Genomic DNA, 15,000 nt, shown 5'->3' with positions numbered 1-15,000 from the left:
AACCAGTTAAAATTTTCAACAGTGCATAGAAATTTTCACATGAATAAAGATGTAAATCCACTCTCTGACAGAGAATTATGCTTTGATAAATCATAATTGTGATATTAATAGTCTAAATTATGACATACTAAGTCCTATTTATGAGATAAAAAGTCAAAATTATAACTTTAAATCATAACTTTAAATAATTGTGATGTACTGTGTCATAATTTTAAGATTAAAGTCAATATTATGATATTAAAAAAGTCAAAATTATGACATACTAATTCAGAATTATAAGATAAAGGTTGTATTATGACACTAAATCATAATTACGAGATTAAAGTCAAAGTTATAACTTTAAATAATTGTGATGTACTGTGTCATAATTTTAAGATTAAAGTCAAAATTATGATATTAAAAAAGTCAAAATTATGACATCCTAATTCATAATTATAAGATAAAGGTTGTATTTTGACATACTAAATCATAATTACGAGATTAAAGTCAAAATTATAACTTTAAATAAATTTTCTGACACAAGTCATAACTTTGAGATAAAAAAGTCATAATTATGACATAAATCAATTGTGACATACTAAGTCAATTTTGAGATTAAAAAGACATAATTATGACATAGAACGTTTCAATTATTACATACTAAGTCATAATTATGGGATAAAAGGTTGTATATTTTTGGGTCGTAATTATGGCATAATTATGACAAATTAAGGTCGTAATTATGGCATACAAAATCATAATTACGAGATAAAGTCAAAATTATGACTTTAAATCATAACTATGACATACTAAGTCAATTTTGAGACAAAAAGGCAAAATTATGACAAACTAAGTCATAATTATGAGATTAAAAAGTCAATATTATGACTCTTTTAAGCCATAAATATGACTTAGTATGTCCAAATTTTGACTTTTATGTCATAATTATGACGTACAAAAGCATGCTTGTTTTCTTTTGTGGCAGAAATGGGTTGTTTCATTCCTAATTATGTTTGACCCAAACCCCCTGCAGATCCGGGTCAGTCTCACCGGTCTGAAGAGCGTCCAGAGGGATGATCCGGTGACCTAAGAACTTCCCGCCCTCCTCCTGAACCACGAGCCTGAGGTAGGCCATCTCCGGCAGCAAGATCTGCTCAACACCACAGAGACCCTCAGTCTTATGAAGCCATCATAACATTCATAACTCATGAGCAGGAGATGACAGCGGCTGACCTTCTCGAAGACGAAAGGCTCCTCGTTCCACTCGGGGTTGATGGCGTTGGGTGTGGTGCTCCATTTGGTGCGGAATTTGCGTTTGGGATCTTTCGGCAAACCGATGAGCTCGACCTCCACTCCGGTTTTCACATTCTTATCCGACAGGAACTGACCGGAGTAAATCTGAGCACGGGTTACAATTCACAGTAACGTTTACAATTCAAGAAACATTAGTTTATTAATATAACATATATTATATATTAATATAGTAACATTTCTTATTATGTAGTTTTTTTGGTAACTCTTTATTTTACAGTGTCCTTGTTACATATGTTACATGTACTTACCATAGTAATTACAGTAAATTATGCATAATTACATGCAAATAACCCTCAACCAAACCCTAATCCTACCCTAACCCTATAGTAAGTACACGTAGTTAATTAATATTACTCAGTACTTAAATATATAATTACACTGTAACAATGACACCTTAAAATAAATTGTAACCGTTTTTTTTGTCATTTTAAATTTTATTTAGTAGTAGTAAAAATAATAACAATTATTATTATTATTAATGAACTAAACTAATAAATAGATAAATAATCTCAAACATAAAAACAAAAATGTAAATATTAACAATATCTATTTTAAATATATAAAAAATGCCCCAATCATGTTTTTATTGTTCTCACTCGACACACCTTTCACACCTCTGCCGGGAATGAGATTAAATTTTCATTATTCTTTCATTATTATTCTTTTGTTTTTATTAAGTCTATTAGCCTTTATTCTGGCATTATGGCTTTCCCATCCACATCGCTTTGATCCCAATTTACATTTATCCACCTATTATAAAAAGTCTCTCTAGAAAACAAAACTTTTCTTAAGAACTTATGTGCATTCTTTTGAAAAAATACATCATGAAATAAATGCATTAGAGCTACAATTAGAGATTAATCCTAACTCACTTTAAAGTGTTTGCAATAACTTCCAATTGTGATCTAATGTGGGTTTTGGTCATATTATGTTGATGAAATGTTATTTATAGCCTTTTATAAGAATCCCTGCACCTGCTTGTTATTTCTCACGTAATCCTTTATTGTTATTAAAATATGCAAAATCGCATGGAAATCACATACGAATCATTTACTATCTTAATAGTGCGTTTATAGCTTCATGTTTCACGTGTAGAAACATTTCTCTGGGTTTCTTATGTACGAAACAGACCGTGGAAGTGTAATGGGAGTTTGTCATCGGAAGAGAAGGGCAGGTCATGAACGTTTGGAAAAAAGGATTTGAAGAAGGAACTTTGTTTTACAGTTTCACATAAGCACCAATGCATTTCTGAGTTACCTTAATGGTGAGAGTGCTGGCGATGATGGTGTCGATCCTGTCAGTGAAGGGATCGAACTTCTTGTCGCTCCGGCGGAGCACGTCGTGTTTGAGTATGTAACCCGTCCTCCCGTTAAACTCGAACAGAGCCATGTTCAGCTGCATGGGGAAATCTACAGCATGATATGATTAAAACTCAAACATTGACATAAAGAGCTGATCTAGCTATTGGAGGACAGTTTTTAAAGGGGTGGTATAATGCCGTTTTCACAAGATGTAAGATAAGTCTTTGATGTCCCCAGAGTGTGTGTGTGAAGTTTTAGCTCAAAATACCCCACAGATATTTTTTATAGCATGTTTAAATTGTCACTTTTTGAGGGTGAGCAAAAACGCAGTTTTTGTGTCTGTCCCTTTAAATGCAAATGAGCTGCTGCTCCCGGCACAGGGGGCGGAGCTTTAACGGCTTGTGTCCTTTTACCTCACACAGACACGCACTGAACATTTCAAAAACTTTTAGCCTTTTATGTTCAAACCGGAAAGATTGAGAGAGACTCAAGAAGAAGTGACAACATGAAGAATAAAACAGGACGTTTCTGAATGGTTAGTTGATGAATTTATGTAGCTTATGTGTAGTTATCTTATAGTCATCGATTAGCATATTCTGTCATGATAATCTATAAATCGTGTTCAGGGGGCGGGGTTTATGTAAATTCTAGGGTTAGTGATGTCACTAACCCGGGAGGAATGTGGTGTAGTCTCTACCAGCCGTTTGTTGTAGTCCTTAAAAAGCGATTTCTGTAAAAGCAAATATCTCCCTTTGCTCTGAACTTTGAGCATCGTAACTTTGCAGATGTTGTTTATGCTCAAACAGCAACATTACACACTAACTAAAGTTAGAAAAGTGAAATCATAATCAACCACCCCTTTAAATGCATGATCTGTGATGGACTCACCCATGGTCTGGTAGTTGAGCGCCACGAACTGACAGCCGGCGCTCCAGAAGGGCTGAGGACTGTAGTTTGAAGAGTCCACACGGGTTCCTTTAGGGTAAATACGGCTCATCTGCCTCTTATTATATCTACAGTCATCAGTATAGGAAAGCACTGACACCCGTACACGAGAAAACACCTTTGAGTTATTTAAATCTAATTCAGGGGAAATGTAAAGGATACTCCACCCAGTCCACAGCGTTCTTCGCGATCAAACTCTCTCCTTTGGTTTCCACGAAGGAAGAGATGACATAACTCCTGTTTTTCTCTGTATTTGGACAGAATCAGATGGTAAAAACACAGATCAAACCTTTTAGAAAGTAGACATAATTTGTCAGCATTATGGGACAGAAGGCAATAACAACAGGGTCAGTCCTATTATGCAGCATATTTGAACATATTAGATTTACAACACTTTACAATAAGGTCTCATTTGTTAAAGGGATAGTTCACCCTAAAATGAAGATTACCCCCTGATTTACTCTCCCTCAAGTCATCCTAGGTGTATATGACTTTCTTCTTTCAGACGAATACAATCGGAGTTATATTAAAAAATGTCCTGGCTCTTTCTAGCTTTATAATGGGAGTGGGTACCTGAGATTTTGAAGCCCAAAAAAGTGCATCCATCATCATAAAAATAACTCATACGACTCCAGTGGGTTGATAAAGGCCTTCTGAAGTGAAGCCATGCATTTGTGTAAGAAAAATATCCATATTTATAACTTTATGAACTAAAATAACAAGCTTCAGACAGACGGATGTCAAGTCAAGTCAAGTCAAGTCATCATTTACAGTGCTATGCATAAGTTAATACACCCATGCTAAAGTTGACTAAAAAGAGGAATAAAAAATCATCTTTTGTAAACTGAACTTAATGACTTAATTAAAAAAATTAGGAAAAATCCAACCTTTAAGGACACCAATTTTCTTTGTGAATGAATAATGTATCGTAAATAAATAAATGTTCTTCCTTAAAATACAGGGTGCATAAGTCTGGACACCCCTATGTTAAATTCCCATAGAGGCAGGCAGATTTTTATTTTTAAAGGCCAGTTACTTCATGGATCCAGGATACTATGCATCTATTGCACTATTAAAATAGCCCCACATCATCACACATCCTTCACCATACCTAGAGACTGGCATGGTTTTATTTCAGTTACTCTAATAGCTGATTTGATTTGCACTGAGAGATGATCTTATGGAAAGTACTCCATGCCAATACAACTTTTGATTTTAATACTGTTTTAGTAAATGTTGAAAATTAACATTTAAATGCATTACTCATTATTAGTTAACTAACGCAGTTAACCAATGTTAACAAATTAAACCTTATTGTAAAGTGTCACAGATACTGTAATATTATGCATGCATTTTTTAAAATATCAAAATCAGACGTGTAATATTGCATCAGAGGAGGTTTTAGGCGCATTTATTATATTAATAAATATACACTTATAAAATAAAATCAGGTCTGAACTCACTAATTGCGTTCTCAAAAGAGATGAATTTGTTGGGCTGTACGTAGTTGACCAGGGCGGACATCTCCTCGTATGCTGTCACTTCCTGTCCAGCGGTACCCTGACAGGAAATGGAAAATATCAGATTTAGATTAAACTCTGCAGTCGAGAGAGAGAGAAAGAGAGAGAGAGAGGGAGAGAGAGAGAGAGGGAGAGAGAGAGAGGGAGAGAGAGAGAGAGAGAAATATGTGTCTTTATGAGTCATTATTCTTCATTTAGTAAATAATTATTTATGAAATATTTATGAAAAGCAACAGTTTCACTGAGGCATACACTACCATTCAAAAGTCTGGGCTCTTTTTTCATAGAAATTAATACTTTTATTCAGCAGGGATGAATTAAATTGATAAAAAAATGACAGTAAAGACATTTATAATGTTACAAAAGATTCTATTTACATAATTGCTGTTCTTTTGAACTTTTGATTAATCAATGAATCCTGAAAAATAAACGTTTTCAACATTGATAATAATCATAAATGTTTCTTGAGCATCAAATCATCATATTAGAATGATTTCTGAAGGATCATGTGACACTGAAGACTGGAGTAATGATGCTGAAAATTCAGCTTTGATCACAGGAATAAATGTCAGTTTAACATATATTCACATTGAAAACAGTGATTTTAAATTATAATAATATTTCACTGGTTTAAATGTATTTTTGATCAAATAAATGTAGCCTTGAAGAGACTTCTTTGAAAAACATTAAATATGAACGCTAGTGTGCTTGATTTTTCTTAGGTTTTAAAATGTGCATTTCTGGATCCCAGCAGCAGAAGTTAGAAGTGAACACTAGATACTTCACCTCATCGGAGTTCTTCATCTTCTCTTCGTCCTGTTCATCGTGGTCATCATGTTCTTCACGCTCTTCTGTATCAGTTACACATAAAATACTGCAGTTATTTTCTGTCCAATCATCTCTAAAAACACAGTGGCCTAAAAAAAGTATCAAGACACTCATGTCACTCTTAGGGCCCTATTTTAAGGATCTAAGCTCATGTTCTAAAGCTATATAGGTCGTGTCCGAATCCACTGACGGGGAAAATGGTCGGTGCTCCCGGTGCATGGTCTAAAAGGGTTGTCACTATTCTCTTAATGAGTAATGGGTGTGTTTTGGGATTTACGTGCGTTAAACCAATCTTCCATTCCCTTTAAAAGCCAGTTGCGCTCGCGCCATGGCAGATTCGCTATTTACATGAGGAATTTGCAAGTGGAAAAACTGAACGCTTCTCTAGCGAGGAAACGGATCTGCTCGTACGCGAGGTTAAAGCTGTGTGTGTGTGTGTAAGGTTAAAGCACAAGCAGAACATCTACAGGACAAGCCGGATTCCTCCATATCTTTATGTACACAATAATAATCTTTTACATTGTAATCCTTTTATTTTTAATATTTGGCATGTTTGTGTGCTGCTGTGTGAAATAAGCGAGTGTGTAATAAGAACAGTGTGTGTAATAAGCAAGTGTGTGTAATAATCAGAGTGTGTGTAATAAGCAGAGTGTGTGTAATAAGCGAGTGTGTGTAATAATCAGAGTGTGTGTAATAAGCAAGTGTGTGTAATAAGCAGAGTGTGTGTAATAAGCAGAGTGTACGCGTGTTGTGGACCCGCCTATAGGTGCATATTACTAATGCGCTCTTTAAATAACAAAAAAAACAGTGCGCCATTGACTTTAGAGCAGGTTTCAGTTGGTCAATGGCTCAGTCTATTTCTGTTGCTTCAAAATAGCAATGCACCAACAATGCGCCAGAACACACACCTGGTTTTCAGACCAGCAGCCCATGGGCGCGAGTGCATTTGCTATTTAAACAACGTAAAATGATAACTGCGTCAGGCTGAAACTAGCAAAAACACTTGAGTTGTGCTTGGCGCTGCAATGCGCCGGCTGTATGATAGGGCCCTTAATGTCAGCATGAAATCAAAACTGACAATTCTTGTTTTTAATTTTCTTTTATAAAATATTGCAGTGTATACTATAAATGATTTATCGGTGCACATCATTATTTTTCCTGGTAATCTTGAATCAGAATAACTTCCTCTCGCAGCTCTGATGATGTGGGCGGGGCAACCTGTCACTCACATGAGATCAGCCAATAGCAAACCTCAACCATCCAATCATCCATCAAGCCCCGCCCACATCTGTTCTTGTTCCAGAAGCGTTTCATTTGGATATACGGCAAAATAGGGATGAGATGAGCGCAACTTCCCTTTCATGCAGACTTCAACTTAAACAGTCCGCCGTTTCAGGACTGGTTCACAGATGAACTCACCGGTTGCGGGAGCAGCGCCGGTGCCTTCTGGGTTGGCCGGAGCAGGTTTGTTTGGATCGGCGGGTTGATTTGGATCGGCGGGTTGGTTTGGATCGGCGGGTTGGTTTGGATCGGCGGGTTGGTTTGGATCAGCGGGTTGGTTTGGATCGGCGGGTTGGTTTCGATCAGTGGGTTGGTTGGACTCAGAAGCATCTGCAGCTCCATTAGTTTGCTCTTGAACAGGCGGTTTCTTTGCCTGTTCTGGTTTGCTCGGAGGTGCGCTGCTTTTCTTATTCTTGATCAGTATTTTACCCATCAGCTCAGACGGACTCGGGATCGGCTGACCCGGCTTGAGCTGAAAAACAAAACCGCAGAATATTACATTACATGAGATATATACTACTATCAGCTTGTAAAATAGATTTATTGGTAACATTTTATTTTACAGTGTGTTACACGTAACTTGTAGTTACTATAGTAATCAAACTGGGTTACAATTTATTTTAAGGTGTCATTGTTACAGTGTAATTATATATTTAAGTACTGAGTAATATTAAGCAACTACATGTACTTACTATAGGGTTAGGGTGGGATTAGGATTAATCTAAGGGATTAGGATTGCATGTAATTATGCATAATTTATTGTTATTAATATGGTAAGTACATGTAACATATGTACTAAGGACACTGTAAAATAAAGAGTTACCGAACTAAGTGAAACTTTAATGCATTTAAAACAATGCAATGCATTTGTTACAATATTAATTCATGTTTGTTGTTAAAGTTAGTAAATCAAAATTAGTTCATGTCAGCTCAGGTCCATTAAATATTAACAGAACTTAACATAAACTAAAATTAATAAACGCTTTAGAAGTATTTTTCATTGTTAGTTCATGTTAACTAATGTAATTTACTAATGCTAGCAAATAAAATCTTAGTGTAAAGTCTTACTGGTTTATTTTAGTTCATCTAACTGGTCATTGTTTATTTCTATTTTATTTTACTTACTTTAATGTATTTTTTATTTAAATTTTAATCAAAGTTTCATCACTAATCACTAGTCCTGTGGTGTAACAAATGACATTTTTAAATATTTAATTTTGTTTTTGCAAATATTCAATGTAGTCTCTCAATCAATTTAGGCTCATAAAAGCTAATGAAATATGCTAGAAACAGAAATGCGTTAAATCATGTTAGCATGTTAACATAATCCATGCTAGCAACATACTAAATCATGTTAGCAATGTGTTAAATCATGCAAGAGACATGCTAGCAATGTGCTAAATATGTCAGAAGTGTATGAACCCAACAAAACCGTTTCCACATTTGAACTCACAGGATATTTGTCCAGTAAATCAACGAGCAGAGCGTCTCCAAAGATAGTTCTGCAGTAGTTTGCCATCTTCTCCTGCTGCTTCACTCTGAAAGCCAAATTATATCACATCATCAAACCCACGGTACGAGAAACAAAATGTGTTTATGAATGAAATATCATGGACGTGTCTTACGAATCAACGTGGTTCTCAAAGGAAAGCACGACAGGATACTTGGACGTTTTGAAGGCACTCTCAGCGATCGCTTCAATCACGTCCTGTCACGAAGAAAGAACATATTCAAGGTATTTATTTCTTTACCTTTGTGAAAAAGAAGTGTACTTAATCATATTGAACGTGCACTTGTAGTGCACTTCACATCTTGAAAGTATATTTTTTTATAAAAAAATAATATTTTGATGAAATAAAAGTGTACTTAAGGAGATTTCACTTTCATGACTACACACTTAAGTACATTTTACTGTTAAAGTACGTTTTAACAATATTTTATCATGCTTTAAAGTACACCTTTTCCTGATGAGTTGACAAACATATTAAAGTATTTTATTGTAATTTACTAGAGCTAATTCAATATTAAAATTTACAGTTAATATATTTGAATTGCAACTTCATCATTACAAATAATTACTAATGAATTTAAATACAATACGTACGTTGCAATAGAACTGACATATTTGACATAGTTTACCATATTTCATAGACAATAGAATTAATTATGAAATTACATATAAAGATGTAATTAAGTCCAACGTAATAGGACTTAATTAAGCACTCATAAGTTCAAATCACTGCATTTAACATAAATTTAAACTATAATAAATTTTAATTTAGCTAATTAAAACTAACATGCATTAAAGTGTCGGAACACATTACATTCAGTTCGCACTTAATTATATTATTTTACATAATCATATTCTTTTTAAAATTATGCTAAAGTGAACTTCTTTTTCATAAGATCATCTAGGTTTTGATTCAGTAAGTCAAAGTGATTAATAATCTGGTGTAAAGTTATCAAAGATCTGCTCCTGATTTTCACACTCATTATAATGAGCCTCCACTGCATCCCATAATGACAGCGAGAGCTCTGATTGGAGGAACCGACCTTGAACAGGATCTCGGTTGTCATGGTGAAGCCGTGTGTGATGATTGGCTCTTCATCGGGTGGTTTGCCCTTCCAGCAGTCGAGCTCCAGACAGCGGCAGCCGGCGAGGAGACACTGGCGGTACATCTCCGGGGACGAGACGCCCGTCAGCTGCCCGGCTGAGGGAACATTCGCATTATGGTGTTGCATTATTTGCATTATCGCTTTTTTATATCAAAAACTCTAGGGGCCCTATCTTGCACCAAGCGCAATTGACTTTGTACACCGATGCATGTATCATACCTATTTTGCACCGGACGCACAGCGGACTTTTCCCTCCACAGACGCACGTCGGTAAATTAGGGATTGAACTTGCGCTCCCGGGGGCGGTTCAGCGAAAAGAGGAGGCGTGTTCCGGCGCAAACGTTCCCTGGTGCTATTTTGCATTTTCAGAAAACAATTCCGCCACAGACCAGGAGAAACCTAGTCTAAAGTCAGTGGCGCGTTCAGATGCTATTTTAAGGGCGCATGCTTGGCCATAATGTAGCGTGTGCACAACACACATACACTTTGCTTCTCTCATCTACACAGAAGCAGCAGTTCTCATTTTTGCAAACCATACATAATTACAAGGAAAAATATTCCACATGAGGGAAATCATTGTTGTGTCCATGAAGATGTGAAAAAATAGGCATAAATCTAGCTTACACATTTACCCAAATTATTATACGCCTGTTTAACCGAAGCTAATTTGGGTGTGTTTCTCCATCCCCAATGTCACTTCTCTGTGTTTTACGGCCCTGATGAGAACGTCGGTCTCCTCGGCTGTGAACCGCTCCTGGCGTGCGTCTGGCAAATCCGCCGTTATAATAGCAATCCGCCATGGAACAAGCGCGCCTGCTCTTAAAGGGAATGTGAGATGATGCTCTGATTGGTTTATTTCACGTTACGCCCAAACCACACCTATGAGTAATGAAGCTACTTCAGACCAACACATTTTAGATTCACCGAGATCCGCCCACAAAGTTACTTGCATTTCTCATTTGATACTTGCGCTTCAGATCGTTAAAATAGGGCCCTCGAAGTGTTTAACCCTCTGGGGTCTGAGGTGTTTTCTGGGCCCTGGAGGTGTGTTTTGACGTGCCCTGAGGTTTGTGCTTATTTCTGTTGCTTATAACATTTTCATGGCTAAAGTCTGATTGCACTGTATTCTATGGAAGCTTGTTTCCACCACAGAATAAAAAATAAAAAAGGTAAATGCGACTTTTTATCTCACAATTCAGACTTTTTTTTCTCTCACAATTGTTTACAGAGTTTACAGAATTGCATTCTCAGAATTGCGTGATAAAAAGACAGTTGCGAGTTATAAAGTCAGAATTGCGTGATATAAAAGGCGCAATTGCGAGAAAATTTTCTTTTTTTCTCAAAGAACAATTCTGACTTTTTTTCTCGCAATTGCGAGTTTATATCTCACAATTCTGATTTTATAACACACAATTGGGAGATATAAAGTCATTGCATGATATAAAGTCGCAATTGCGTGTTATAAAGTCAGATTTGAGGGACACAGTATAAACTCGCAATTGCGAGAAAAAAGTGAGAATTGCGAGTTTATTTCTCACAATTGTGAGTTTAATTGCAACTTTATATCACACAATTCTTACTATATAACATTCTTTAACTATATAACTAAATTGCGACTTTATATTACGCAATTGCGACTTTATATTACGCAATTATGACTTTATATCTCGCAATTCTGAGAAATAAATAATAACATCATCAATTATCGTTTAAATCATCAATTAACGTTTTTTCTGTGGTGGATGTAGCAGCATGCAGGCCTATGTAAAAGTTTGTAGTTTTGAATGAGCTGAAAAATGACGTTTATGCGTTATTTCACAGTAAACACTGACCTAAACATCTTGTTACAGTGTAAACGCTCATGTCACTTTTAAATTGTAGCCTACTGTGTTTTATATAATAGAGTATTAACTGTAACGATAACCAGCTGGAGTGCCCTTGAAAGCCTCCAGAGGGCACTCCACACCAGACTATCATGTATCACTCACAAACTACATTTCCCATAACTCACTGCCTGGACTCATCACTGATCACATTCACCTGTACCTAATTCTCTGATTGCATTCACCTGTGTCTTATCCTGTTAGTTTGTCTATTTATACCATGATCATTCGTTCACTCACCGCGAAGTCTTGTTAAGTGTTACACTGCATTTCTGAGCGTTTCCCTGGTTTTCTTGTTTCTTGGTTTTTGATATCTTGCCCTGTTCCCTGGATTACTCTCTTGCCTCTGGTCCCTGGATTACTCTCTTGCCTCTGGTCCCTGCCTGTTTTGTTTGTTTTGTTTGTTTCTTTGTTTTGACTACCTGCCTGTGTATGACCCTAGCCTGTACTTTGGATTACGCCTCTGGATTGCCCCAGCCAATAAAGCTGCATTTGGATCTCCTACTTTGTGTCTCTGAGCAGTTCGTAACATTAACACATCCTTGTGTCGTACAACATTCAGATGTTTTTAGACAGTTAGCATTGAACGGTTGCCGACCTGCCTACATATTTCATATTTTAACATGTTTCCTTTGATTTCACACAATTTAGTCTGGCAATAGTTCAACTAGTAAAATGAGTACAAGTTTATATAACAATAACACGTTGCAACTAATGAGAATAAATGACTTCTTCGTCAGAAATGATCCTCAGCTGGATCAATCGCGTTCTTCTTCTTCTGCGGTAAATTCAAGGCTTTATTCCTCACAGCGCTTCTTCCAAACTTGAAAAATAGATGCTTGACGCTTCGTTTATCGAGGTGATGGGGGGTGGTTACAGGTTTGCGTGGCTCACATGGACAATGACCGTATGAATAGTATGCGCTGCTTATGGACTATAAAAAATCTTGTGTTATTTTTTCAACCCAAATCTTGGGTTGAGCCTTTTGGGTCATTTTTTTGGATTATTTTTTAAGTGTTTGGGTAGTTTTTGTGTTACCCAGCTCCTGGGTCAGACGTAACCCAGGGGTTGAGTTACGAGAATACTTGATTAGTTGGTAGAAGTAATTACACATTAATGAGCACATATCATTTTGAAAGAACAAAGTGTGAAAGAACACACGAGTGTCGCGTCGGTCTTTTCGTGTGAAGGAAAAACAGTTAATGAGCTCAGACAGAGAATATTTGTTTTTGAGCTTTCAAGCTTTCTAAAGACATCTCAATTACTCTATATAGTTCTCAGAGACTGTGACGGCAGAAAGCGCACCCTGTTTGTTTTCTTTATTTTACAGTATTGTTTTTATTGTGAGAGTACACAAATAAAAATAGACCCTTTACAGTTTCGAATGACGTATTACACTCGTTTCCGTATGACAAAAAAATGACAGAGTATTTTAAGTTCTTTTATCAGGAAATAATGCAAGTGTGCCTCTACCGACCCCAGAGGGTTAAAGTTTAGGGAATAACTCGAAAATGAGTCAGAAAAGTCAGCTTGCAGATGAAAGGAGAGCGGTGTTACCCGTGAGATAGGTGTTGTGGGAGGACTTGACGAAGTAATGTGGGAGAGGTTGAGTCATGTCGTGACTCTGGGCCAGTTTGTCCTGCTTCACCACTGATGTTTCAGATCCCATCAGATAAAACATCAAACCTTCGGGAGAAATCTGACCTGCAGAAGAACAACTTCATACCGTTACCTTCATACAGCCGATGATCTGCAATATTGTGTTATTTACTGACATGATCTAAAGTTGATCCTTTGTGGATATCATGGGATTAGAACCTACCAGTGCTATTTTAGTATCATTGAGATCCTATTATAATTTTATTAATATTTTAAATGTTTATATTTTTAATTTCTAGTCAAGTCACATTTATTTATACAGCGCTTTTTACAATACATATTGTTTCAAAGCAGCTTTACAGAGATAACAGGAAAATAATGCAACAAAGTTTGTTTCCAGAAGAAAATAGCGTCACAGTCCAGCTTATGTAAGTTCAGTGATGGTTCATTTTTGTTGTAAAAAAAATATATATACACAGGTGAAACTCGAAAACTTAGAATATCGTGCAAAAGTGAATGTATTTCAGTAATTCAACTTAAAAGTAGGGCTGTGAAATGATTAATCGCGATTAATCGCATCCAAAATAAAAGTTTGTGTTCACATAATATATGTGTGTGTACTATGCATAATTATTTTGTATATATAAATACACACACATGCATGTATATATTTAAGAATTTTTTTTAATTTATACATAAAATATTTATATTTATATATAATACAAATTATATATACAGTATATTTAAGCAAATATTTCTTAAATATATACATGCATGTGTGTGTATTTATATATACAAAATAATTATGCACAGTACACACTCATATATTATGTGAACACAAACTTTTATTTTGGATGCGATTAATCACGATTAATCATTTCACAGCCCTACTTAAAAGGTGAAACTAATATATTATATAGACTCATTGCATGCAAAGTAAGATTTTCAAGCCTTTATTTGTTATGATTTTGATGATTATGGCTTACAGCTTATGAAAATTTGCACAATTTCTGAGGTTTTGAATTTGGGGTTTTCATAAGCTATAAGCCATAATCATCAAAATCATAACAAATAAAGGCTTGAAAATCTAATGAGTCTATATGATATATTAGTTTCACCTTTTAAGTTGAATTACTGAAATACATTCACTTTTGCACGATATTCAAATTTTTCGAGTTTCACCTGTATAGCCGCTCTGATGTCATCGTGTTCATCTTCATTTCAGTTAAAGATTTTGTAATTTTGCTAACTTTTATAAATGTGTCTATATAGTTTTTAATATTAGGCCTAATTCTTATTTCAGTTTTAGTTATTTTTATACTAAAAATTTCAACGGAATAAAAATTCTGGGCGAAACCGAAAGTTCAGGATGCACTTGGGTCGAAAACCGAGAAAATTACAGATTAATAATCAATTACTTAATCAAACTTATTAATAATCATCACTAATAATACTAGCTAAAACTGAGTTGTACAAACATTTAAATTCAACTTTTCAATAACAATTGTTTCTACTCCAGTTTGTTGGTGAAATATAAACATTTAAACGACAATAAACTGTAATAACTTGTTTTCATGACAGATTTATTCAGACATACATTAAATAATGAAGACATCATTAACAGCTTAAGTAAAAATATCTGCATATATTTAGTAAAATGCTCTTTTCTAGAGTTATTTTTTCTACTTAACTAATGATTTTAAGGACATAGAAGAGCTTATGTTAGTAAATCAC

General features: G+C 35.4%; 1 protein-coding gene across 5 annotated transcripts in view; it reads right to left on the bottom strand.

Moving 5' to 3' along the window:
* Window positions 1-15,000, bottom strand: part of plcb2 (phospholipase C, beta 2) — a 63,843-nt gene that overhangs the window by 35,490 nt on the left and 13,353 nt on the right. For all 5 annotated transcript variants that reach the window (XM_084097875.1, XM_084097876.1, XM_084097873.1 and 2 more), the window contains exons 10-21: window positions 13,225-13,371; window positions 9,722-9,879; window positions 8,794-8,876; window positions 8,622-8,706; window positions 7,307-7,640; window positions 5,846-5,910; window positions 5,003-5,099; window positions 3,702-3,786; window positions 3,483-3,607; window positions 2,551-2,702; window positions 1,213-1,377; window positions 1,030-1,129 (exon numbers count right to left, since the gene is read on the bottom strand). In XM_084097875.1, coding sequence (XP_083954001.1) covers window positions 1,030-1,129; window positions 1,213-1,377; window positions 2,551-2,702; window positions 3,483-3,607; window positions 3,702-3,786; window positions 5,003-5,099; window positions 5,846-5,910; window positions 7,307-7,640; window positions 8,622-8,706; window positions 8,794-8,876; window positions 9,722-9,879; window positions 13,225-13,371 — 1,596 coding nt within the window. The remainder of the gene's footprint in view (window positions 1-1,029; window positions 1,130-1,212; window positions 1,378-2,550; window positions 2,703-3,482; window positions 3,608-3,701; window positions 3,787-5,002; window positions 5,100-5,845; window positions 5,911-7,306; window positions 7,641-8,621; window positions 8,707-8,793; window positions 8,877-9,721; window positions 9,880-13,224; window positions 13,372-15,000) is intronic.

The sequence above is a fragment of the Abramis brama genome, assembly GCF_963993115.1.
Source record: "Abramis brama genome assembly, chromosome: 21".
Lineage (NCBI taxonomy): Eukaryota > Metazoa > Chordata > Actinopteri > Cypriniformes > Leuciscidae > Abramis > Abramis brama.
This window is presented reverse-complemented; position numbering and strand designations above follow the sequence as displayed.